Source organism: Garra rufa, chromosome 13 (genome assembly GCF_049309525.1).
Source record: "Garra rufa chromosome 13, GarRuf1.0, whole genome shotgun sequence".
Classification (NCBI taxonomy): domain Eukaryota; kingdom Metazoa; phylum Chordata; class Actinopteri; order Cypriniformes; family Cyprinidae; genus Garra; species Garra rufa.
Genome location: NC_133373.1, coordinates 30,069,450 through 30,093,503, shown reverse-complemented (window position 1 = coordinate 30,093,503; position 24,054 = coordinate 30,069,450). Strand labels below are relative to the sequence as shown.

At 34.8% G+C, this 24,054-nt stretch overlaps 2 protein-coding genes across 3 annotated transcripts in view; one reads left to right on the top strand and one right to left on the bottom strand.

The window, feature by feature from the left end:
- The window catches only part of olfml2ba (olfactomedin-like 2Ba), an 11,714-nt gene extending 4,628 nt beyond the window's left edge, over positions 1–7,086 (bottom strand). The window contains exons 1-6 of the mRNA XM_073816789.1: positions 6,705–7,086; positions 4,440–4,703; positions 4,249–4,356; positions 4,006–4,170; positions 2,831–3,014; positions 331–1,371 (exon numbers count right to left, since the gene is read on the bottom strand). Of these exons, the coding sequence (XP_073672890.1) occupies positions 331–1,371; positions 2,831–3,014; positions 4,006–4,170; positions 4,249–4,356; positions 4,440–4,703; positions 6,705–6,860 (1,918 nt within the window). The 5' untranslated portion in view covers positions 6,861–7,086. The remainder of the gene's footprint in view (positions 1–330; positions 1,372–2,830; positions 3,015–4,005; positions 4,171–4,248; positions 4,357–4,439; positions 4,704–6,704) is intronic.
- Positions 7,087–9,681: 2,595 nt separating this feature from the next.
- fam102bb (family with sequence similarity 102 member Bb) overlaps positions 9,682–24,054 on the top strand; it is a 30,380-nt gene continuing 16,007 nt past the window's right edge. For both annotated transcript variants that reach the window (XR_012338115.1, XM_073816499.1), the window contains exons 1-6: positions 9,682–10,104; positions 18,939–19,059; positions 19,147–19,176; positions 20,304–20,420; positions 23,234–23,280; positions 23,769–23,872. Coding sequence is in view for 1 of the 2 variants with exons in the window: in XM_073816499.1 (XP_073672600.1) it covers positions 9,971–10,104; positions 18,939–19,059; positions 19,147–19,176; positions 20,304–20,420; positions 23,234–23,280; positions 23,769–23,872 (553 nt within the window). In the remaining variant the exon portion in view is untranslated. The remainder of the gene's footprint in view (positions 10,105–18,938; positions 19,060–19,146; positions 19,177–20,303; positions 20,421–23,233; positions 23,281–23,768; positions 23,873–24,054) is intronic.

Genomic DNA, 24,054 nt, shown 5'->3' with positions numbered 1-24,054 from the left:
ATATTATTTTTTTTTCTTTCACAATTGGTACAAGTATTTATTAATATTAAATAATATATAAAAATAGTAATAATTTAAATTTAAATTGTGTTTTATAGCATCGTCAGTTTACGTGATGATGGAAAATGTTTTGCTTTTATAAAATGGTTTAATTATTTATATGTTGTAATTTTTTGTTTTGTTTTTACTTTTATATTTGGTACTTGTTAAGTATTTAAAATTAATATTTAAAAATATTAATAGTTACAATTTTAATTGATGTTTACACCATCATCAATTTGAACATTTGAAGTAAATAAATAATAAATAAACAATTATAACATAACACACCTGACTTCTTTTGAGGTTCCTCTCTGACACTTTCTACCACCACAGTTTTTACAGCTTTCTCTCCTTCCCTTTCCTCCTCTACCACTGCCTCTTCCTCTTCATCCCAGCTTATGCTATATTTACGTTTGCCAGGTTTGCTTGTGGTTGTGGTTGTTGTTGTTGTGGTAGTTTTTGTAGTGCTCATCAACGACGGCACTGAGGTTAATGTCTGTTTAGAAGTCATCCTGGGTAAGTGGGTAACTGAGTCAATCTTGCTTTCAGTACCATGAGGTGATGACACAATAGTAGTGGTGGCAGCTCTTGTGTGAGCAGTTGATCCCAATGAGCTTTCAGTGACTGTTAAAGTGTCCAAATGAGGAGTGGGTAATGGTGTTATTCTCTTAGAAGTACTTTGAGTTAAACTCTCCATTGAAGGTTTACCAGTATGTGAAGCATTTTCTTTCAGATTTTCCTTGGTAACAATTCCACCTTCGGTCGCAGAAGATACAGATGTTTTCATTTCGACAGTCCCATTGGTGGTAATCTCTTTCAGGGTTGGCTCTGGAGCCACCACTTTAGCAGCAGCTGCTGTGACTGACTCATTTGTTTTTATGTGGCCCAGATTGGATGACCTGACCAGCATGTTTTGAGCTTGTCTAACAGATGGACTTGAGGGCTCCACGTTGCTTGCCTCCATTTTCTTGATGATGGTTTGAGGGTTGGTGCGTTCCTTGGGGTTGGTGACCTTCAAATGATCCATCACAGCAGGTGTCAGTGTGGTTCTTTCATCTCCTGTCATGTTGTCTGTGGTGGAACGACTGGTTTGAGTCAGAAAGGATATTGGTTTAGTAGGTGTTTTAAGCGGCAAGGCAGAGTCCAACAGTCCAGTAAATGGAGTTTGAAGGCCATTTTGTGCATTTCCCACTTGTGAAACTTCGCTTTTGGGTTTTGGCCAGAGAGGCCACGCCTTGATGACTGGCCTAAGGTGGCGAGCTTTGTGATGAAGGAGCTGCTCGTCGGCAAAGAGGTCAATTGGGCCGTCACCACTGTGATTATCATCTACTGCAATGAAGAACAAAAAAGGGCTTCACAGCAATGCCATAGAAGAATTTTTTCTTCCTTAGTGTAAAGAGCATTTTTTTTTAAAGAAAATTATAGTTGAATTTATAAAAACGACCCTGTTCAAAAGTGTACATACACTTGATTTTTAATACTGTGTTTTTTGTTTAGTTGTTTTGAGTCCCTTGTTTGTCCTGAACATTTAAACTGCCTGCTGTTCTTCAGGTCTCACAAATTCTTTGGTTTTTCAGAATTTTTGTGCATTTGAACCCTTTCCAGCAATGACTGTATGATTTTGAGATCCATCGTTTCACACTGAGGACAACTGAGGGACTCATATGCAACTATTACAGAAGGTTCAAACGCTCACTGATGCTCCAGAACGAAAAACACTGCATTAGAGCCCGGGGGTGAAAACTTTTGAACAGAATAAAGATGTGTACATTTTTCTTATTTTGCCTAAATATCATATTTTTTCATTTAGCACTGCCCTTCAGAAATTACAAAAGATACTTACATATTCCCCAGAAGACAAAATAAGTTAGATTTACCCTGATCTTCAAATTCAAAAAGTTTTCACCCCTGGCTCTTAATGCATTGTGTTTCCTTCTGGAGCATCAGTGAGAATTAGAACCTTCTGTAATAGTTGCATATTAGTTGAGTCCCTCAGTTGTCCTTAGTGTGAAACAATGGACCTCAAAATCAGTAATTTTTGTAAATGGTTCAAATACACAAAAATGCTGAAAAACCAAAGAATTTTTGGGACACGAAGAACAGCTTGTGAAAAGATGGATCGCAAGGTCAATGTTGGAAAGGGTTCAAATACACAAAAATGCTGAAAAACCAAAGAATTTCTGGGACCTGAAGGATTTTTCTGAAGAACAGTAAGCAGTTTAACTGTTCGGGACAAAAAAAGGGACTCATGAAAATTATCACTAAACAAAAAAACACAGCTGTGGATCATTCAGGTAACAATACTGTATTAAGAATCAAGTGTATGTCAACTTCAACTTTGAACGGGGTCATTTTTATAAATTGAACTATTATTTTCTCTTGTGGGCTATATGTAAACATCTTTTATGTAATGTATCTTATTCAGGTCAGTACTAAATAAAAAATAACATGCATTTTGTATGATCCTTCTTATTTTGGTAAAATAATTAACATTTTGCAGATTCTGCAAGGTGGACGTAAACTTTTGACTCTTAATTTTGAACAATAATTAAGATAAAAAAATATGATAAGACACCAAATTCCAATATGAAGCAGCAAAACAAGCTGTTTCGTACAGCTAAAAATAGCTGGATGCACTCTTATGGGAAGAAAAAGGTGGATAGAAAAGTTCTATGGACGTTAAAGGTCATTCATAGAACTTTTATTTTTTAAAGTGTAGTCAAATTTGTCAAACTTCTCATTCTGAGAACTTTGAATATAGTTGTTGAAATCACTAAGTCATACTTACAGCTCTCCTCTGTGTCTGGCTCATCCACTGGGTCAGATTTATAGTATGTGATCCCCCTAATAATTATTTTTGGTTGCTTCTCCCTCCCTTGGCGCTCTTGTTCTTGCAAAGCTGCGACGGCCTTGTTTAGGTCTGATCCACCGCTCTTCAGAAGGTCTCCCACAAACTTTTCATCATATTTGCTCTGTTAAGTAGATCAGAGGACACTGTGATACTGCAGAAATAAGGATAGTTCACCCAAAAATGAAAATTCTGTCAGCTTTTACTCACCCTCATGTTGTTCCAAACCTAAAATAATTGGTTAATCTTGAAACCTGAGAGATTTTTGCATTGTGGTACTCTTGTGAACGCAAGTGGAGGACTGATGCGGAAGATAAGAAATTGTTGAATAAAGTCATTATTTTTGTTTTCTTCGCGCACATTAAGGTTGAACCACTGATGTCACATGGACTATACTAACAATTTCCTTACTATCTTTCTGGGCCTTGAACGTGTCAGTTGTGTTGCTGTCGATGCAGGGTCGGAAAGCTCTTGGATTTCATTAAAAATATCTTCATTTGTGTTCCAAAGATGAACGAATGAAGGGTGAGGTGAATAATTAATGACAGAATTTTCATTTTTGGGTGAACTATCCCTTTAAATCTGTTCATCATATAAAGCGGTCATGTCTCTTCACAAGACTCGGATTAAATTGCTTGAGTCATATGGATTTATTTTATGATGATTTATGACCTTTTTGGATATTCTACATTTGAATTACCTGGACTTTCAATGAAGAACAGAAATTTGTGTTAAAAATATCACCCAAAGTCTTATGGGTTTAAAATGGCAATAAAAGTAAATAATAACTGAATAAATTTTTTTGTGTAAACTATCCCTCTAACAGATTTTGATACAGATCATCTGCTTTAGATCTTTGATAGTCCAAGTCATTTGGCTCTTTTCATGCCAACTTATGTAAGACGTGACAGTGGGATAAATTCGTGCGAGTTTCAAGTCGCAAGACTCGCAACATGAGGTCACTTTTGACTCGGAGACAGAGATCCTAAGTAAATAAATAATCGCTCGCAGCAGGTGGGCCATTTTACTGCCTGGCTTAACATAATGTTTGGATTGTTACGTATTAGACATGATACTTATGTAATGCAACATTTGTTTTAAATAGCACCTCCCACCTCAATGTGCTGGAAAGCAGCTGCCTCGTCATTCTGCTCCTTCAGACTGGTCCTCTTCTCCTGCAGTTGTGGAGGCAGAGTAGTAGGTGAAGATGTGGGCGGCTGTGGATTTGGAGAGGTGCTCCTTGTGTTTGACTCCTCCTCAGTCTGGTTGTTTAACACCATCTGTCAATAACAAAACACATTAATAATATGTTTTCATTTGTATAAGATAAGAACACTAACAAAAACTAAATCGCTTACTTTTTCTATAGTGTCCATGCGATCAAGAAGCTTTGTGGTGACTGAGTGCAATTTTAATAGATCCATGCCATAGAAGGAGCCCTCCAGCAATTCCAGTATAGTTGACAGCTGTAACGATGAAGTAAATTCCGTCATGGCAAGAGCTGGTTTTATTTAAGGAGTAGGAAATGTTATGCGGATGTTCTGGTCACCTTGATATTATCTTTCCCAGCCTGTTGGAGCTTCTTCAACCGGAAGTCACCCTCACAGGGGTTCAAAGCCGACGGAGGTGCAATGCATGCACATTTGCAGTGGGGTCCTGATGTGATGGTCTCCACTGTATAGAAATCCTGAGGCGTCGCGAGACCATCCCGAATCCGCTGGCACGCGCTCGCGCTCAGAGGTCTGACAACACATTTACAGCCACAGTCAGAGCCTTCCGAAAGCGCTTTGACTTTGTCATAATCACCCAGCAGCTATAAAGGAAAGAGGACGGATGCATTTTCCAGCCAGCAAAATCACCGCACTTTGTTGCATTGTAACACATCTGACTGTTGTTATTTGTATTTTAATGTGCATTGTTTTTCAGTTACCAATGTTGTAAAGTTTATACATTATTCTAGTACATTTTCTAGTAACTTTCATTAATAACTAGTGCTGTCAAATCGGTTAATCGTGATTAATTGCATCCAAAATAAAAGTTTGTGTTTACATAACATATGTAACAACATACAAGCATATATATATTTAAGAAGTTAACTAAATATATATTTATATTTATATAAAATAAATTATATATAAATATGAATTAGTACTGTCAAACGATTAATCGCGATTAATCACATCCAAAATAAGTTTTTGTTTACACAATGTATGTGTGTGAACTGTGTATACTTACAATGTATATATAAATACACATACATGCATGTATATATTTAAGAAAAATATGTTTATGATTTAAAAAAAGCCTTTGAAACTTATGAAGTGCTTGTAATTATATTTCAGTACATCACAGAAACAACTGAAACAAAGATCTTACTTACTAATATTTTTGTCGTTCTCAAAACTTTTGGCCACGACTGTGTGTGTGTGTGTGTGTGTGTGTGTATTTATATATACATAAATATACAGTACACACACATATGTAAACAAAAACTTTTATTTTGGATGCGAGTAATCATGATTAATTGTTTCACAGCACTAATATGAATACATATATACATGTACGTTTGTGTATTTATATATACATATATACACAGAACACAGACATATGTAAACAAAAACTTTTATTTTGGATGTGATTAATCATGATTAATCATTTCACAGCACTAATATAAATACATATACATGTAAATATTTCTTGAATATATACATATACATTTGTGTATTTATATACAAGCCTACAAATAAATATACACAGCAAACGCACATATATATATATATATATATATATATATATATATATATATATATATATATAAACAAATTTTGGACACGATTAATCACGATTAATTAATTAGACAGCACTATTAATAACATTAACAAACTTATATTCAAACACTAGGCTTATTACGTCATTTTAAAAGACTTGGGTTTGTTTGTTTTTACAACCATGAATAATTTTCTGTGTTTTGCTGAATAGAATTAGCCCTATCAGTTAGCAAAACAGTTAGCAAACTATCAAAGTTTTTTTTTTAACAAAACAATTTTGAAACAAAATTTTAAGATATGCATGTAATATGAATAGGCAATGACGCAATGTCAGCACTTATTTTTTGTGTGTATTGTTCGATTCAATCACTCCAGCAGCTTACAGTTGTTATGGTTACTTCCACAGGAGACCTTTTTCTTAACATAAAAGTGGGTGCGGCCATTTGTAAATTTTATGGGTCTGGCTTCCGGTTTAATCCACGTCCAGCTATTTTCAGCTGTACAAAACAGCTGGTTTTGCTGATTGATGTTGCAAATTGGTGTGCCTTAGTGCAAAAAGTTTTGCCGTTTACAGCATGCTGTTATTCTTCTCATTATTTCCCTGTATCGGATAATGAACCGGAAGTCTCACCTACAGGCTTACTTCCGAAGAAAAAGGTGGATATATTTAATATGCTTTGATTTTTTTTCTTTAAAAATTGTGTTTACAAGAGTCATAATATTTTATATTTATTTTATTCAGTTATAAGCTATATTTTATATACATTTAGTCAATTGTATTTTATATATAAAGTAAAACCGGCATACTTTTGAGATCCCCCAAAACGCACCCTGCATTCAAATAGCTAGAAATTAAATTAAACTTCTTTTAAAGGCCTATATTTGAATAATATCTTTAAATCATATTTTACAGGCTATTCATATTCGAATTTACATTAGAAACTTATATGTTATTAATGAAAGTTATCTTGAAGTGTACTAATATTGCAGGTTATAAACTACACAGATCAGCTATAACTGTTAAGCGCTGGTGGAGAGATTCTTACCTGACTTAATATATTTTCTTGATTATCTTTTTCAACTTGCAAAGTGTCATTCTGTTCATTCGTCGTCTCCAAAAGTCGCTGCTGTGATTTCGGAGCGGCTGAAGTGAGAGCAGATGCCATGAGCCATAAAACGCACCGAATTCCCATCGCAGTCATCTTGCAAGGTGTGTGATAAAATCCCTCCAAACATATGCCACTTTAGATTGTGCGTTCAAATTGTTTTTTTTCCTCTTTAGAAATGATAAACCGTCAAACAGATCTCCATTTGCACTGCCATCCAGGTGAAATAACTAAAACGGGATGAGGTTTTGCAAAAAGTCCAGAAGAGGTAAAGTCCAGATGAAGGCAGGTGCCTGGTCCTCAGCATGAAACTGCTTTGAGAAGAAGCAGCAGTGACTTGACATATGAGCTGAAATGAGGGGGCTGGATGGAGAGACGCACGGAGCACGCTGAACGTTGTGCGCACTAATCCATAACCACACATGTTCACTAGTCCTAAATGTAGATAAACGAACTATAAAATTTTTATGTATTTATTTATTTATTAAAAAAAATAAAAAAAAATAAAAAAAAGAAAATCAACATATACCTGTCATATGAAAAGCCATTTCTGTAGAATAAACTTTATGTGAACTTTATTAAAGTTATATAAAGTTATATAATTATTTATATAAAATTTCTTAAATGTGTTTGTTGTCTAATAAAAATGTTTACATTGACAATATGAAGCTCACCTGTACAGTGACATGATGCACACTGCTGCTACAGGGAATATTGCATTTGGACTTAAAAATGACCCAATAACCCTTAATATTATTTTTCGAAATTCGTTTTAATCGGTCCATTTTATGCAGTAAGTGTGAATAAGCGCATTGATTTTATAATGTATGCAAAAGGTTTACTTCTTTTTTCTGTTCCTAAAAAGTATAGCTAGATCAGAAACTTCACGAATGACAATCGAAGTGTTACAGCGCCACCTAGTGTGTTATGACAGAAGAATATGCACGCCAATACGGAATACAAGTTACAACTTTTTCTTATCTGCAAGTGCAAGGTATTACACTATTATTATCAACCACTAGTGGTCAGTGTTTCTCTATACTATACTTTACTGTTATTACTGCGTGACACAGAATTAACCCACTCTTTCGAGCCCTTAGTAGTGAAGTTTACCCTTTAATTTCCACAGAACCGGTGGTAAACTAAGTATAGTGTGACTAATAATGTCACTCAAACAAGCAACTGAACAAGTAACACCATGTCACCAATAATGACCAAATGAGCCAAAACTGCTACAACAAAGAGCTCCAATATGAAAGTATGAAAAATAAACAATAAATATTTGTATTATTGAAATGATTATTTTTTTAACATGTACTGAAGCATTTTATATTTTTGAACAATGAGATTTTTAGATGTTTTAAGGGGAGAGACACTGCAGGCAAAAACAGTGTTTTTTTTTTCATGTACCTGTTAAGTTTGAGATTTTGGGCTTTTTGGTGTTTCATAAAGTGTGGAAAGAAAACATCCAAAAGACACTGTTAAGTGTTTCTTTTATAGCACTTCATCTATTTGTGTCAATAGATTTCAATTACGATCCATATTTTTAAAGGCCGTTTTCTCAAAATGAGTTTTTTTCTCCAACTCTGAGCCATAAATCTCCACTTCAGTAGCACTTACACACACCAAACTTTACATTTTTATTCCTGTCTATATTATGAAGGTTCTTATAGAGGGATTTGTTCATATATAATTTGCTTGATTTTATACAACATTTTATTCCCCCCAAAACTGTAAAAAAATACATTGTTTTCTGAATTATGGAGTGACAAAATGAGATACCTAAAATCCCTTCTGTAAAAACATTTGACTCTAATATGTCAAAAAATTAAACAAGAATTTTGAAACTGACTTCATCTAGTGTTTAGATTTTTGCACTAGAAATGTATGCAAATTAGCACAAATTTAATTAAATAATGCCTCATTTGCATATTTAAACCTAACATTTTAGAAAACTTGTAAAACAAAAAATGTTTGTAATTCTAAATATAATCAATCAGCTGGCTAAGTAAGATAACTATTAGTTATTTATTTTACCTTATTCACCTGGCTAGTATCTTCTGCTCACCAAGCCTGCGTTTATTTGATCCAAAGTACAGCAAAAAATTATTAAATATTTTTACTATTTAAATAACAGGTTTTTTTTATTTGAATATATTTTAAAATGTAATTTATTCCTGTGATTTCACAGCTAAATTTTTAGCATCATTAATCCAGTCACATGATCCTTCAGAAATCTCCGATATCAGAAATGAATGATCCCTGAATTAGAAATATTATGATTTATTATTTATTATGTTGAAAACAGCTGAGTAGAATTACTTTCAGGTTTCTTTGATGAATAGAAAGTTCGGAAGAACAACATGTATCTGAGATAGAAATGTTTTGTAACATTATAAATGCCTTTTGATAAATATTTAAATAGTACAATATTTCACAATATTAGTGCCTTTGCTGTACTTTGAATCAAATAAATGCAGGCTTGGTGAGCAGAAGAGACTTATAAAAACATAAAAAAATAACTTTTGACTGGTAGCGACCATCATGTTTTTTTATATTTATGTTATTTATAATCATATTTAGCATAATTATGCAACATTATGAACTTGATTACTCTGTCACACTGAAAACTATTTATCAAACGACACCTACTGATTCTCACGCAACCAAGTGTAACGTCAAAATGAGCGCTGTACCTTTAAGTCACAATGTTATTATATTATACACGGAAACATAATAATAACTTATCTTTTTGTGTACTATCAAGATTATGTAAAATCCTTAACTCATTTATTACATGATTTATGTACTATGCTGTCCTTTGTCCGCTCTTCACTTCAGGTTTATTAGTTGACTGGCCCTTTAAGAAGCGTCGTCTGTTTTCACTACTACACGACAACACACAATACAGCAGCACTACACAAGCCTCCGCGGAGCGGAACAGTCTATCACCCACAGACTGCATATCCATTTTTCACTACCATTTTATATTGTAACGATGTAGTTAATGATAGAAAAATACGTTAAGACTGTATTATCATCATCGTTAGCTTAGCTTTCCATTATAAGCAAAAGGGGATTCCAGCAGTGGCTAACGGCTATCAGCTCTAACAACAGAAGATGATCAAATAAAGTCATGCTCTTCCACAGCGTATGACCAAAGGCATTATCGAGCGGTAACAGGTCTGGTGGGAATCGACGTCAAGATGATGAAGAAAAAGAAGTTTAAGTTCAGAGTTGATTTTGAGCTGGACGAGCTGTCATCGGTTCCGTTCGTCAACGGAGTTCTGTTCTGTAAAGTCCGCCTGCTTGACGGCGGATTCTCGGAGGAGTCATCTCGGTAAGGAGGCTGCTAGATGTGGAGGGATGGGGATGGTTTATTATGGGTGATACTGAGCAATCTTTATTGCTCTTCAATAAAGCATAACCAAACCAATACATGTTATGGTGCTGGTATTCAAAACAGCCAAATGTCTATTTCGTTTATGTGTAAGGTGTATGCCTGCACATTATTTCAGTCAAAGTAAAGTCAACACTGTGTTTTTGTAGTTCTGATAATTCAAGGCAAGTTCAGTGGAGAGTTTTTATATTATTTAACATTTAATGTTGAGTTTTTATACATAGAATCTTCAAATTATAGGAAACTTGTTTAAAATGAATTCATTTCATAATAATGTCAAGGCAAATTAAAACCTCAACAAACCTTCAGGTGTCAAAAATCTTAGCCAAGCTAGTCGAATATCAGCAGGTAACGTTACTTCATATGTTCATATATAAATAAAGTTTAGACTATCGTAGCGTCCGATAAGTCCACTACTGTATGTATGACCTACATTACTTATTTTTTTACTTAAGTGGAAATGACCTAGTGCTCTAGAAAGATGACAAATCATTTGTGTAAAAAATTGGGTAGTATTTATAGTATGTCTGGTTAAAAGCATGTAAATGAAGATGTCACTGAGCTAAGAAGTTACTTTAACTCACTGGCAGAATTTATTTTTAGTCAGAAGAATTAACAGAAGTGGTCTGTAATTTTTATCTTTTATCAATAACTGCAATCTATTAAGCATATCCTGTGTGCTGTTTGCACTTCATGCCAAAGCAGTTCTTGTGCTGAGTCACTTCAGGCCACACATTATAACTATATGTGTGTGTGTTTGATGTGTAAATGAACTGTGCTGTTTTCAGACCTGCACACAGGTTGACCTGCATGCAGGATGTTAATGCATCATGTCTGAGGGGGCGGAAATAAATGTAGAGCAGCGAAGACAACTGTGCAGTGTTACAGATTATTACTGCTTGGTTAATGTCTTATGACGCCATCAGAGGTGCAGATGTGACAGTCAATTGCTGGACCTTCTGAAATTATTTTGCATTTAGTAATGCATTTGGCAGATGCTTTTATCTAAAGCAACTTAAGTAGAATTCAGGGTATTTATCAGTTCATGCATTCCCTGAGAATCAAACACTTTATATTAACACTTTATATTATAACTTTAGTGTTTGAAATTTTTTTTACATTTTTTTAAAGAAGCCTCATCTGCTCACCAAGCCTGCCTGCATTGAGCCTTATTTGATCCAAAGTACAGCAAAAAACGGTAAAATTTTGAAATATTTTCACCATTTAAAATAACTGTTTTCTATTTGAATGCATTTAAAAATGTAATTTATTCCTGTGATCAAAGCTTAATTTTTTTAGCATCATTACTCGAGTCTTTAGTGTCACATGATCCTTCAGAGATCATTCTAATATGCTGATTTCCTGTTCAAGAAATATTATTATTATTATTATTAATATCATCAATATTTAAAACAGTTGAGTAAATTTTTTTCAGTATTCTTTGATGAATAGAAAGATCCAAAGATCAGCATTTATCTGTAATTTTTTTTTTTTGACATTATACACTATACCATTTAAAAGCTTGGAAATGAATACTTTTATTTCGCAAGGATGCTTTAAATTGATCCAAAGTAATGATAATTACATTTATAATGTTACAAAAGATTTCAGTTTTTAAGATAAATGCTGTTCTTCTGAACTTTCTATTTATCAAAGAAACCTGAAAAGCTGTTTTCAACATAATAATAAATGTTTTTTGAGTAGCAAATCAGAATATTAGAATGATTTCAGAATGATCGTGTGACTTGAGTAATGATGCTAAAAATTCAGTTTTGAAATCACAGGAATACATTAAATTTAAAAATATATTCAAATAGAAAACTGTTATTTTGAATAGCAAAAATATTTCAAAATTTGACTGTTTTTGCTACTTTGAATCAAATAAATGCAGGCTTGGTGAGCAGAAGAGAATAACAATAAAAACTCTTACTGTTCAAAAACTTTTGACTGATAGTGTTTAATGCAATAATATATAAAGATACAAAATCGAGCCCTAAAAAAAAAGCTCTTCCCTTTCAGTAGAGACACATCACAACTTCTTTGTCTGTGTCTTGCTGCATCATTTGTCATTCACATTTTTTGGAGCTCCACAATACAAAGGCTTCCCACAGTTAAATATTAATATGTCAGGCGGTGAAAGTGAGCTGTCAAACTTCGCCATGACAAATTTCCTTCAAATAACTCCACGACATTGTCTAAGCCAGTAGCTTATTCATCCAAACAGAAAGAGAGCTGTAGACCAAAGCCACAGCGGCTTAGAAGATCAAGCTTGGGCTACATCAGTGCTTCTCTTTTCAGTTATGCAGTTTGCAGAGAGTGTCTGAGGCTCGTGAGTTTACTCTCTCTTCAGACTTGAGTTGTGTGGTGATCCTTTTGAAGAACTCCTGTTTCAATGCAGACATCCTGTGGGAAAACCTAAGGAAAGAGCACAGAGAACCTTATGCTCTCATTCGCTGAGCTGACTTTGCCATGGCAACGGCATATATTCCAAATACGGAAATCAGACCAGTGGCTTGTCATGGTTCATTTTTGCAACATTAAGCCTGTTGCACATTTTGGTATAAGCATTGCTCGTTTTCCAGCGTGAGCAGTGATGCTAATGGCTCCAGCACAAAAAATAGTACTGTGCCATTTTCCAGGAAGATAATGAGTGCAAATATGGTAGATTGTTTTCGTTTGTGCCAGTAATGCATACCATTAGTATCAGTAATGCTACTGAATTCATTATGTCCTTTGTGTTTTCGCATCATTAGTGCTTTGTAGGGAAGGTATTAATGAGTCATTGTGTTGCTGAATTGTTCCAGTAAGCTTTGTGCACAGCCAATGGAGCCTGTTAGAGCAGAGAGTCAGAGGCTAAACATTATTCATTATGCGATAGCTAGAAAGAAAAGTCTGAATTTGACCTGTGGTGTGGTTATTATGAAGATGGAGGCCTCCTGTATCGATCAGAGCTCTGGCCTTGCTCGGGTTGTGTGTCTGAATTATGAGTCTGCAGCTTTTCGTTTATAGTCTCACTGCCAGTAATTTGCCTATAATCATATTGGTCAGGAAAGGAGTCATATTACCTGACTTTATCATGTCCTGCTTTTTATCATTTACAGTGCCATCCTTGTGTCGGTGAGGAGAGGGGGCAAAGCAGGACTTTAAACTGATAGCAGTCATGTTGATATATTGATAATATCAGCACTGATCTTGATTTGATTCATAACTTCATCTGCCTTGACTTTCTTTTTGGCAGACATCACATTTTAGGCTACTCTTGCAGGTTCTAAAATTACTTTGATGATTTAAAAATTAACTGGATTTGAAATTTAATTTACATGTGAATAAGCTTATTATTGGGATAGTTCACCCAAAAATGAAAATTACCCAATTATTTAATCACCCTCAAGCCATCCTAGGTGTATATGACTTTCTTTTTAAACCAGCTATTTTCAGCTTAAACCGGCTAAGACTAGGCAATTAGCCTTGGCTGTTTTTTTTTTTTTTTTTGCTGTTTCTTTACTGAATCAACTGGTTTTAGCTGGTTTTAACTGGGTTAGCATGGAAATGTGCTTATATGTTAGAATTAACATGCTAATAATGCTAGAAACATGTTAACAACATGTTAATCATATTAGAAACATGTTAGCCAAATGTTAGTAACTTGCTATTCATGTTAGACTCATGCTAGTAACTTGTTAATCATGCTAATACCATGTTAATCAGACAAGAACATACTAGCAACATGCTAGTAACTTGATAACCATGCTAGAAACATGGTAAAACCATACTAGTAACTTGTTAATCATGTTAACATGTTAATGCACGCTAATCATTGTAGAAACCTGCTATTAATGTTAGACTTACTAGCATGAGTCTAGCATAAATAGCAGCGTTCTAAAATGATTGCAGCATGCTAATAACATGGTGATCAGACTAGAACATACTAGCAACACGCTAGTAACTTGATAATCATGTTAGAAACATGGTAGAATTGTGCTAGTAACTTGCTAATCATGTTAACAACATGCTAATAACATGCTGATCATGTTAGAAACATGCTAATAACATGTTTATCATGTTAAAAACATGCTAGCTAAATGTTAGTACTTGCTGATCATGTTAGAATCATGATAATAACTTGATAATCATGCTAGAAACATGCTAACAGCATGTTAGTAACATGTTAATCATGGTAAAATCATACCAGTAACCTGACAATCATGTTAACAGCGTGCTAATAACATGTTAATCATGTTAAAAACCTGTTAACCAAATCAAGCTTATCATGCTAAAATCATGCTGGCAACATGCTAGTAACTCGCTAATCATGTTAACATGCTAGAATCATGTTAGAAATATTCTAACAACATGCTAGTAACACGTTAATCATGTCAGAAACATGATAAAGGCATGTTAACAACATGCTAATCATGTTAGAAACATGCTAATAACATGTTAATCATGTCAGAAACATGTTAGCCAAATGTTAGTAATTTGATAATCATGCTAACAACATGCTAGTAGCTTGTTTATCATGTTAACATGCTAGTAGCATGCTAATCATGCTAGAAACATGTTAGTAGCATGCTAGTAACTTGTTGATCATGCTAGAATCATGTTAATAGCTTGATTCTTAAAAGTAGTTTACTACAAAGGTTTGGCTTCATTCTAAAATGGCACAATCGTTTTTTTGTTTTTCGTACATTTCAAGATATTGATATAGTTTTGCCCTACAACTCTGTTTCACTCTGAAATAGGTCAAATTACAGAAATAAAATGACTTTTTTGATCTTAATCTGTTTGCTGTCATTGTTTATATATATATATATATATATATATATATATATATATATATATATATGCATGTCAAGAGCTTAATTTAAGTGAAACACTGTTTGTTTACAGGGAGTCAGCAAAGTTTAGTAGTGCCTAATACCAGAGGGTTTTCAGTCTAAAACATTTCAACTCCTCTGAGGTCTGTTAACACAGCAGGATCATTTCCCTCTTGCAAATGCAATACATTGAGCATTACAGCAATTATAATTTGGCTGAACAAGCTTTTGTTTGTGTCATTGTGTTGTTAGCATGAGCGAAACTCTGCACGCTGTTTATTTCCTTAGTAACCACTCATGTTCAGTGGAAGGAAAACCGTTTTTTCGTTGGTAGGAGAAATATGCTAGCATTGTTTAGAGAAGTCATTGGCCTCGGCTGCTATGGTGACAGCTTGAGAGTTGAGGGTTTCATCCAGCTGTAGTTCATCCTGGTTCATGCATTAGAGGCTGTTTTTTTTTTCACCCAAATGACTCACTCGGCACGAAGCAAAAGCCTTATAGTAGTAAGGAATCTCCCCAGCTGGATGGGAGGTGCCCGGTTATGTGTTGTTTTGGATGTGTTTCCCAAAGACGTCATTGTGGACCGTTAGGAGATGACAGAAAATGAGGAGGAACTCTGTTTATGTAAGAGCAAGTGCATGAGCTGTTAATGTTTTTTTCTAACAATATAAAAAAGATGAATCAAATGCATAATAGGATATTATAATCTGTAGAGGACTACAGTATGTGTGCCATATTAATAAATATATTTTTCATTTTAAAACCAATAAGTGTGACAAAATACACTACCAGTCAAAAGTTTTTTAATGTTTTTTTTAAAGAAGTCTCTTCTGCTCACCAAGCCTGCATTTATTTGATCTAAAGTACAGCAAAAGCTGAAATATTGATTACAGTTTAAATAACTGCTTTCTATTTAAATAAACTTTTATAAAATATAATTTATTCCTGTTATCAAGGCAAATTTTTCAGCATCATTACTACAGTCTCATGATCCTTCAGAAATCTTTTTTTTTTTTTTTTTAAATCAGCATCCTTTGATGAATAGAAAGATCCAAAGATCAGCATTTATCTGAAATAAAAAGTCAGTATACTTTTTTTGGGGGGAAATAAATGCTAAAAATTTAAACTTTTATTTAGTAAAGATGGTTTAAATTGTCGCTGATAAAGACATTTATAATATTACTCAATATTTTTATTTTCTCTTCATTAAAGAAACCTAAACAAATTCTACTCGCCTGTTTTCAATATAATAATAAAAGTTTTTTTGGAGCAGAAAATCTGAATATTAGAATGATTTCTGAAGGATCATGTAATAGGGGTGTAACGGTTCACGGGGATGTATTGAACCGTTTCGGTACGGCCTGTTCGGTTCGGTCCACTTGCGTACCGTTTCGGTATATTTTTTTTTCATTAAATAATATACATTTATTATTAGCGTGATATTAAGCGCAGCGGAACAATGTTCCTAGGCGAGTTTCCGCACGGACGCTATTGAGTGACGAACAGTAAAACTCGCGCTTTGGTTAAGGTGGGTTGTGGCTAGAGGGTATACAGCTCAGACCGGAAACTAACAATGAAATTAATTGTTCTACCTATTAGATTGTGTTTTATTAACGTCTACACCTACCCCAACCCTAAACTTAGCCCTTACTATAATACAAAAAAAGTATTATTGTTGTACAGTGTGACAAAAATAACGTTAGACTGATGTGCGCATGCCCAGTAGCCATAGCTGTATCCCTTCTAGACTTTACCGTTAAGGTGCGTCAAAGAACAAATACTGACATATGCTGTATATTCTATACTCTTTGGGTGCATTCCGATCGACAGGGTCCCTACGCAGTGTTCACTGCTCCCTTCGCTGAAAATAATCGCTCATTTGGAATGCCCCTGAACGTCATCAAAGCAAATTAACGGCAGCGTCACGCAGATTATGATTTAACATAAATAAATATTGTAATTTATTTTACTTTCAACTTTAAATACATATAAAATACTTATAAACGTATGTATCTAAAAAAAATATAGTCCAAATGTATATGTTTAGACCGTTAACACATTAACAGATTTTTGTGGTCTTATTTCACGCACTTTTTTTCCCCACACACAGCCTATATTTAACTATCCTGTGAAATAAAACAAGACAGAGATTCAACTTGCCAGTTTTACTTTCATTCATAAAATACAATATGCAAATGTAACATGAATCGCCATAACCATTCATAAACAATCTAATTTGTATAATGATAAAAACATTCATTGCAACCGCTTCATTTCAGAGCCTTAAAAAATATTATGTAAAATATCACCCAAATGTGTCGCTTTTATTTATTTTATGCAAGAATTCTATTGTGTATTGGCAGCTTTTCGAAATAAAGATTTTGTAAGTTCTTATTTTTTTGTACCGAAAATGAACCGAACCGAGCTCTCCAAGACACTGTACCGAACCGAATACGATTTTAGCGTACCGTTACACCCCTATCATGTAACACTGAAGACTAGAGCTTTAAAATCACAGGAATAAATTGCATTATAATATATATTTAAATAGAAAGTAGTTATTTTAAATAATAAAAATATTTAATAATTTTACTGTTTTTTCTGTACTTTGGATCAAATAAATGCAGGCTTGGTGAGCAGAAGAAATTTCTAAAAACTTTAGACTGGAAGTGTGTATTTGAACAAATAAATCACAAATTAATAATACATGAATTAACGTATATGTCAATAAATACATTAGTGTCCAATTTGTTTAACTATCATAGGAATTTACCAAAGAATACTGAAACACACAAAAATATTAAACAGATTTTTTCAAAAACATTGAAAAAATGTTACTGATCCAAAACCTTTGAACATTAGTAAATATATGCTTTTCATTAAAAATGTATTGATACGGTACACTTCCTGATATGCTACTGATATTTTATTCAGATAATATGAATATCTAGTTTTATGAGCAGTGCTGCTTGGCCAAAAAATTACAATTTTGTCATCATTTACTTACACTTATGTGGTTCCAAACCTATATGTGACCCTGGGCCACAAAACCAGTCATAAGGTAAAATTTTACAAAACTGAGATATATACATCATATGAAAGCTCAATAAATAAGCTTTCTATTGATATATGGTTTGTTAGGATAGGACAATATTTGGCCGAGATACATCTATTGGAAAATCTGGAATCTAAGGGTGCAAAAAAATCAAAATACTGAGAAAATCACCTTTAAAGTTGTCCAAATTAAGTTCTTAACAATGCATATTACTAATCAAAAATTACATTTTGATAGGTTTACAGTAGGAATTTTACAAAAAAATCTTCATGGAACATGATCTTTACTTAATTTCCTATTGATTTTTGACATAAAAGAAAAATCAATAATTTTGACCCATACCATGTATTTTTGGCTATTGCTACAAATATACCCCAGCGACTTAAGACTGGTTTTGTGGTCCAGGGTCACATATGAATCACCTTTCCCTGAAGTTCATTTTACAGACTTGTATCTCTTCAAAAGCCCGCTGGGTCTCACTCGTCTGCAAACATCTGTCTAATTAGGAAGCAGAACACCTGCACAGGGAGGTCCATTTTCAGATGGGAAATTAATTAAACTTCGTGTTGTCGGTGTGGCCTTCTGACTCCAGGCTCTAATTAATCACAGAATGTGAGTCAGTCTCCTTTAATGCAGTCGACTTGAAGTGAATATTAAAACCATCGATGAGGCTGGATTGTGTGACTCATTCTATTGTGAAATCGTTTTAAAATCTCCCTGAGGAGCAATGCTGCAGGAACTGTCCACCCCTCTTGGATTTTGCAAATTGAAATCAGATGGTGTGAGAGAGAGTTCACACTGTTTTGGATGTGTGGATGTTTGTATTAAAGCCTTCAGCCAAGTTTGTGTTCTGTACAGTGACACCTTGCATTTACAACCTGGTGTGTGTTTGTATTTCACAGTGAGACGGTCCAGGCAAACTGTGTCCGCTGGAGAAAAAGATTCTCCTTCCCCTGTAAAATGAGCGCTAATGCTGGAACCGGAGTCCTTGACCCCTGTGTGTGTCGGGTTTCAGTCAGAAAGGTACAAACACTCACCCTTTTTCGGTTTACAATAAACAGTTTGGAGTTTAAATACTGAGAATGATTTGATTGTTTTTTTATGTAACAGGAACTGAAAGGTGGAAAGACTTATGCAAAGGTAATTTCTTCTTTTTTTATTAAACATACCAACATTATTCAATTTGTTTGTGTGTAGTTGACGAAAAGCAAGGTGTGACATTCTCTAAATCATCTAAAACTATTTTAATAAGCATTTACTAATTCTTTTGTAATTAGTATAGATGTGGTTTTTATAACATGAGACTATGTGGAATATTTATAAAGATTAAAATACTAGTCACTCTGCAGAATTATTTAAATAAATTACAAACAAGCTAAATTGTGATTTTTAAATGATGAAAAAAAAAAACTAAAATAAAAACAATTTAATATACATTCATATGTTTTAAAGAAGAAGCTCACTTCCTGAATAAAAATTACCTAATACTTTACTCACCCCCATGTCATCCAAGATGTTCATGTCTTTATTCAGATGCAAAGAAATTAAGTTTTTTAAGGAAAATATTTCAGGATTTTTCTCTGTATAGTGGACTTCAATGGTGGCCAACAGTTTAAAGGTCCCAATTGCAGTTTCACTGGAGCTTCAAAGGACTTTAAACGATCCCAGCCAAGGAATAAGGGTCTTATCTAGTGAAGCGATATGACATTTTCTTAAAACAATAAAAATGTATATACTTTTGAACCACAAAAACAGACAAGACAAGACCCTTATTCCTCAGCTGGGATCATGTAGAGTTCTTTGAGGCCACCATAGACGTCCACTATATGGAGAAAAATCCTGGAATGTTTTCCTCAAAAACCTTAATTTCTTTGTGACTAAAGAAAGAAAGACATGAATATCTTGGATGACGTTATAAATTATCAAGACTTTTTTTATTCTAGAAGTGAACAACTGGTTTAAGCTAAAATCTGCCTGTTAAAAAAATGTACTAAATTTACCTTTCATGAATAGAAACGAACACAGGGCATTGGTAATTCATCAAGTAGACAGTTCTGTAGAGGATTATAAAATATTGATAGCAAAGGAACAGCTGAAAATAGATCACTCTGTGTGCAGTTCTGTTTGTGTATGAGTAGTGCACTTCTGTTCATAAAAGCATTAACCTAATTATTTAGCGTTTTACTCTAAAGCTTTAGTGTCTTTAATTTTTAAATGATTTTTCTACTGACTTTCCTGAATATGTGCTGCTTTGGCTCTCTGTACAGCTGGGTTTTGCTGATCTCAACCTGGCGGAGTTTGCAGGATCGGGTAGCACCACACGCAGGTGTCTGCTGGAGGGCTATGACACCAAGAACACTAGACAGGACAACTCCATCCTCAAGGTACAGAACCACTCAGACTTCCTTTTAGGGTCTTCTCGTCTATTTCTTTATTGCTTTATTCTTTATTGCATTCTTTGAGTCATGATTTATGTAATTTGTGGCTATTAAAAGGACAATTCACCCAAAAACGAAAAATCTGTCATTAATTACTCACCCTCATGTCGTTCCAAACCAAACGTTCCAAAGTCCTTTGTTCATCTTCAGAACACAAATTAAGATATTTTAATGAACTCCGAGAGCTTTCTGATCCTGCATACACAGAATAGCAAAAATAGTCCATGTGACATCGGTGGTTCAACTTTAATTTTATCAAGCTACGAGAATACTTTTTGTGTGCAAAGAAAACAAAAATAACTTTATTCAACAATTTGTTCTGTTCTGTGTCAGTCTTTGCCACAAGTTAATAGGGACTTTAAAGGCATAGTTCACCCAAAAATGAAAATTTGATGTTTATCTGCTTACCCCCAGGGCATCCAAGATGTAGGTGACTTTGTTTCTTCAGTAGAACACAAACAAAGATTTTTAACTCAAACCATTGCAGTCTGTCAGTCATATAATGGCAGTCAATGGTTACCAAAAAAACAGAAATCAAAATGGACAATTCTGATTTTTTATGGAATATTGCAGTATTTATTATTCATTTTTTTCTGTGCACATCATTTTTTTTTTTTTTTTACTCACGTGCCCTCATAATCTTAACTTCCCCAAAATAACTTCCCCTCCATCTTGCAACGACATCACTTCTCTTCTCTAATGACGTAATGGAGGGCAGGACAACCTGTCACTCACATGGGATGGCAGCAGTAGCAAACAACAGCAGTCATTCAATCAGATTCAATCAGTTCCCACTGAACAATTTTCTTGTTCAAGAAGCCGTTTCGGATACACATCACAATAGGGAAGAAAAGACTATTGCAACTTCTGTTTCATGCCTACTTTAAAAGAATAGTTTATTTTCAGAATAAAAATTTCCCAATAATTTACTCACCCCCATGCCATCCAAGATGTTCATGTCTTTCTTTCTTCAGTCAAAAACTAATTTTAGGAAAAAAGGAAAGGTTTTTAATAGGGATGCACCGGTTGACCGGTCATAAATCGAAACTGGCTGGTTTTTGCATCTAACACGCGATTGGCAACTGGTCGTTTTTATCCCGGCCGTTTTTTTTCCGGAAGTGTGCACGCAGGCCGCGGCATTCGATTCATTCAGAAACATGTCACTTGTGTGGAGGTTTTTCGAAATCTGTGAGCAGGACTTGAAGATTGCAATCTGCAATGTCTGCAAAGGACAGGTCAATCGCGGAGGGACAACAGCAAAGACATTCGGCACCACAAACTTGATCCGACATTTGAAAGTTCACCATCCAAAAGAACACGATGAGTGGCGATGCACGATGAAATACTGGAAGAAAGTGATTCAGGGTACGGGCAGCCCTACGGCACTTGAAATGCAGACTTATCTGTCTGAAGCACAGATACCAGGAAGCGACCAGCCATTGTTGTACTGGTGCACAAATAAGAGCCGCTTTCCTGTGCTCGCTGAAGTTGCGCGAGCGTACCTGTCTGCGCACTGCACAAGCGTGGACAGCGAACGTTTGTTCAGCTCAGCTTCTCACGTGATAGATGAAAAAAGAAACAGACTCACTTGTGACAAAGCTGAGATGCTTCTTTTTGTAAAAACAAAACAAGCATCTACTTTTGAAAAGCCAAAAATAAAAGTCTGTTCTGTTAAGAATGGTTATTATTATTTTACTTTACTAAAAGCACATGTTTTACTTATTAAACTGTATTTAATTTAATATATTTTTATTTATTTAATTTCAGATGTCAGATGCTATTGTTTCAATAGCCAAAGCCAGTTTGGCCTGTTAAATACTAAATAAACATGTTGTTTATGTTGTTTACTTGCATAACTTCTTGTTTTTGAAAAAATCGGAAATCGGTATCGGAATCGGCCAGCTTGCTTGTAAAAAAATCGGAAATCGGTATCGGAATCGGCCAGCTTGCTTGTAAAAAAATCGGAAATCGGTATCGGAATCGGCCAGCTTGCTTGTAAAAAAATCGGTATCGGAATCGGCCATGAAAAATCATGATCGGTGCATCCCTAGTTTTTAAGGAATACATTCCAGAATTTTTCTCCATATAGTGGTTTTCAATGGGGATCAACAGGTTGAGGGTCCAAATTGCAGTTTCAAAGGGCTCCACACGAGGAATAAGCTGAGGAATAAGGGTCTTATCTAGGGAAACGATTGTTATTTTCCGTTGGAAAAGTCACAAATGGTTGGTTCTTTGTGTACTTCATTCAAAAAGAACACAAAAAAGGCGAAAAACATCTAATTTTCTTCTCCAAAATCGTCTGACTTTGTAAACACTGGGTCGGTACTTCCACCTACGTCAAACATACGTGATTACGTAATACATGAGGTCGAGCTAGTGCAAGATGAGCATTTGTGGTTAAAATGTATATAAATTTACATTTTTTTTAAGAAAGAGACAGATCGTTTCATTGATAAGACCCTTATTCCTCGGCCGGAATCGTGTATTCCTGCATTTTGGACCTTCAAACCATTGGCCATCATTGAAGTCCAATATATGGCGAAAAATCCTGGAATGTTTTCCTCAAAAAACTTAAATTCTTTGCGACTGAAGAAAGAAAGACATGAACGTCTTGGATGACATGGGGGTGAGTAAATGATCAGGAAATTTTTATTCTGGAAGAGAACTAATCCTTTAAGTAAAAAACACTAATGCTAGATGTGCATACCTCAAATCAAGTTATTTTAATGGTGAAGGAAACCATGTTTTTTTGATCGCAGGTGATTATTAGCACACAGCTGATGTCTGGGGACCCCTGTTTCAAAACGTGAGTGTTACTTTTAAATACTTCTGAATGTGTTATAATTTTATAGGAGGTACTACTGAAGTGAGAAAGAATTGACGTTGGGTTGTAAGAAGACCCGTTTTTTTAGGTCTACACCACCATGGCTGCATTTTTAAATTTAGATTTAGCTGAAGACCCACAGAGACCTTTTCCTGTTAAACATTTGAGGTTGCTATTATAGTATTTTCTCAGAAACAGCCTGTGTGTGTTGGGAAAGAGTGTGAATGAGTGTTCTGGGGAAATCAGAGCTTTGAACGCAGATTTGCATACTGGAAAGCAACACATGTACACACACTGTGCGTGAAGGCGAAAACCCGCTTAAAACATTTGTGTGGGTTGGAGCGTGGGGAGAGTATGGATTTCGGGGATTCTGGGGCTGCTTATGGCCCACCCACCGTCAGTGGGTGGATTCAGATGGTTCAGTTCTTTATTTCAGCCGTATTCTTGATCGCATGTTCTCCATGTATTAGGCCTCCATCCACCGCAACGGTAATAGGCATTCAGGGTGATGCAGAGAGCCTGCTGGAAGACAGGAAAGGAGGAGACACACAGAAACCTTTTCTGAGTCTCTCAGGTAAAACTCACACAAACAAATTAGACGCACAAATACAACATCTCCTTGTTTTTAACATTTGTCCTTTACGTGTGCTTAAATGTGTTTGCGTTTTTATGTTGGGTGCTCTAATCAACTGTCCAAATCATACACCCTTTAAGAAGTTTCTCATTAATTCTGCATCTAGTCTTGTAGCAAAGAAC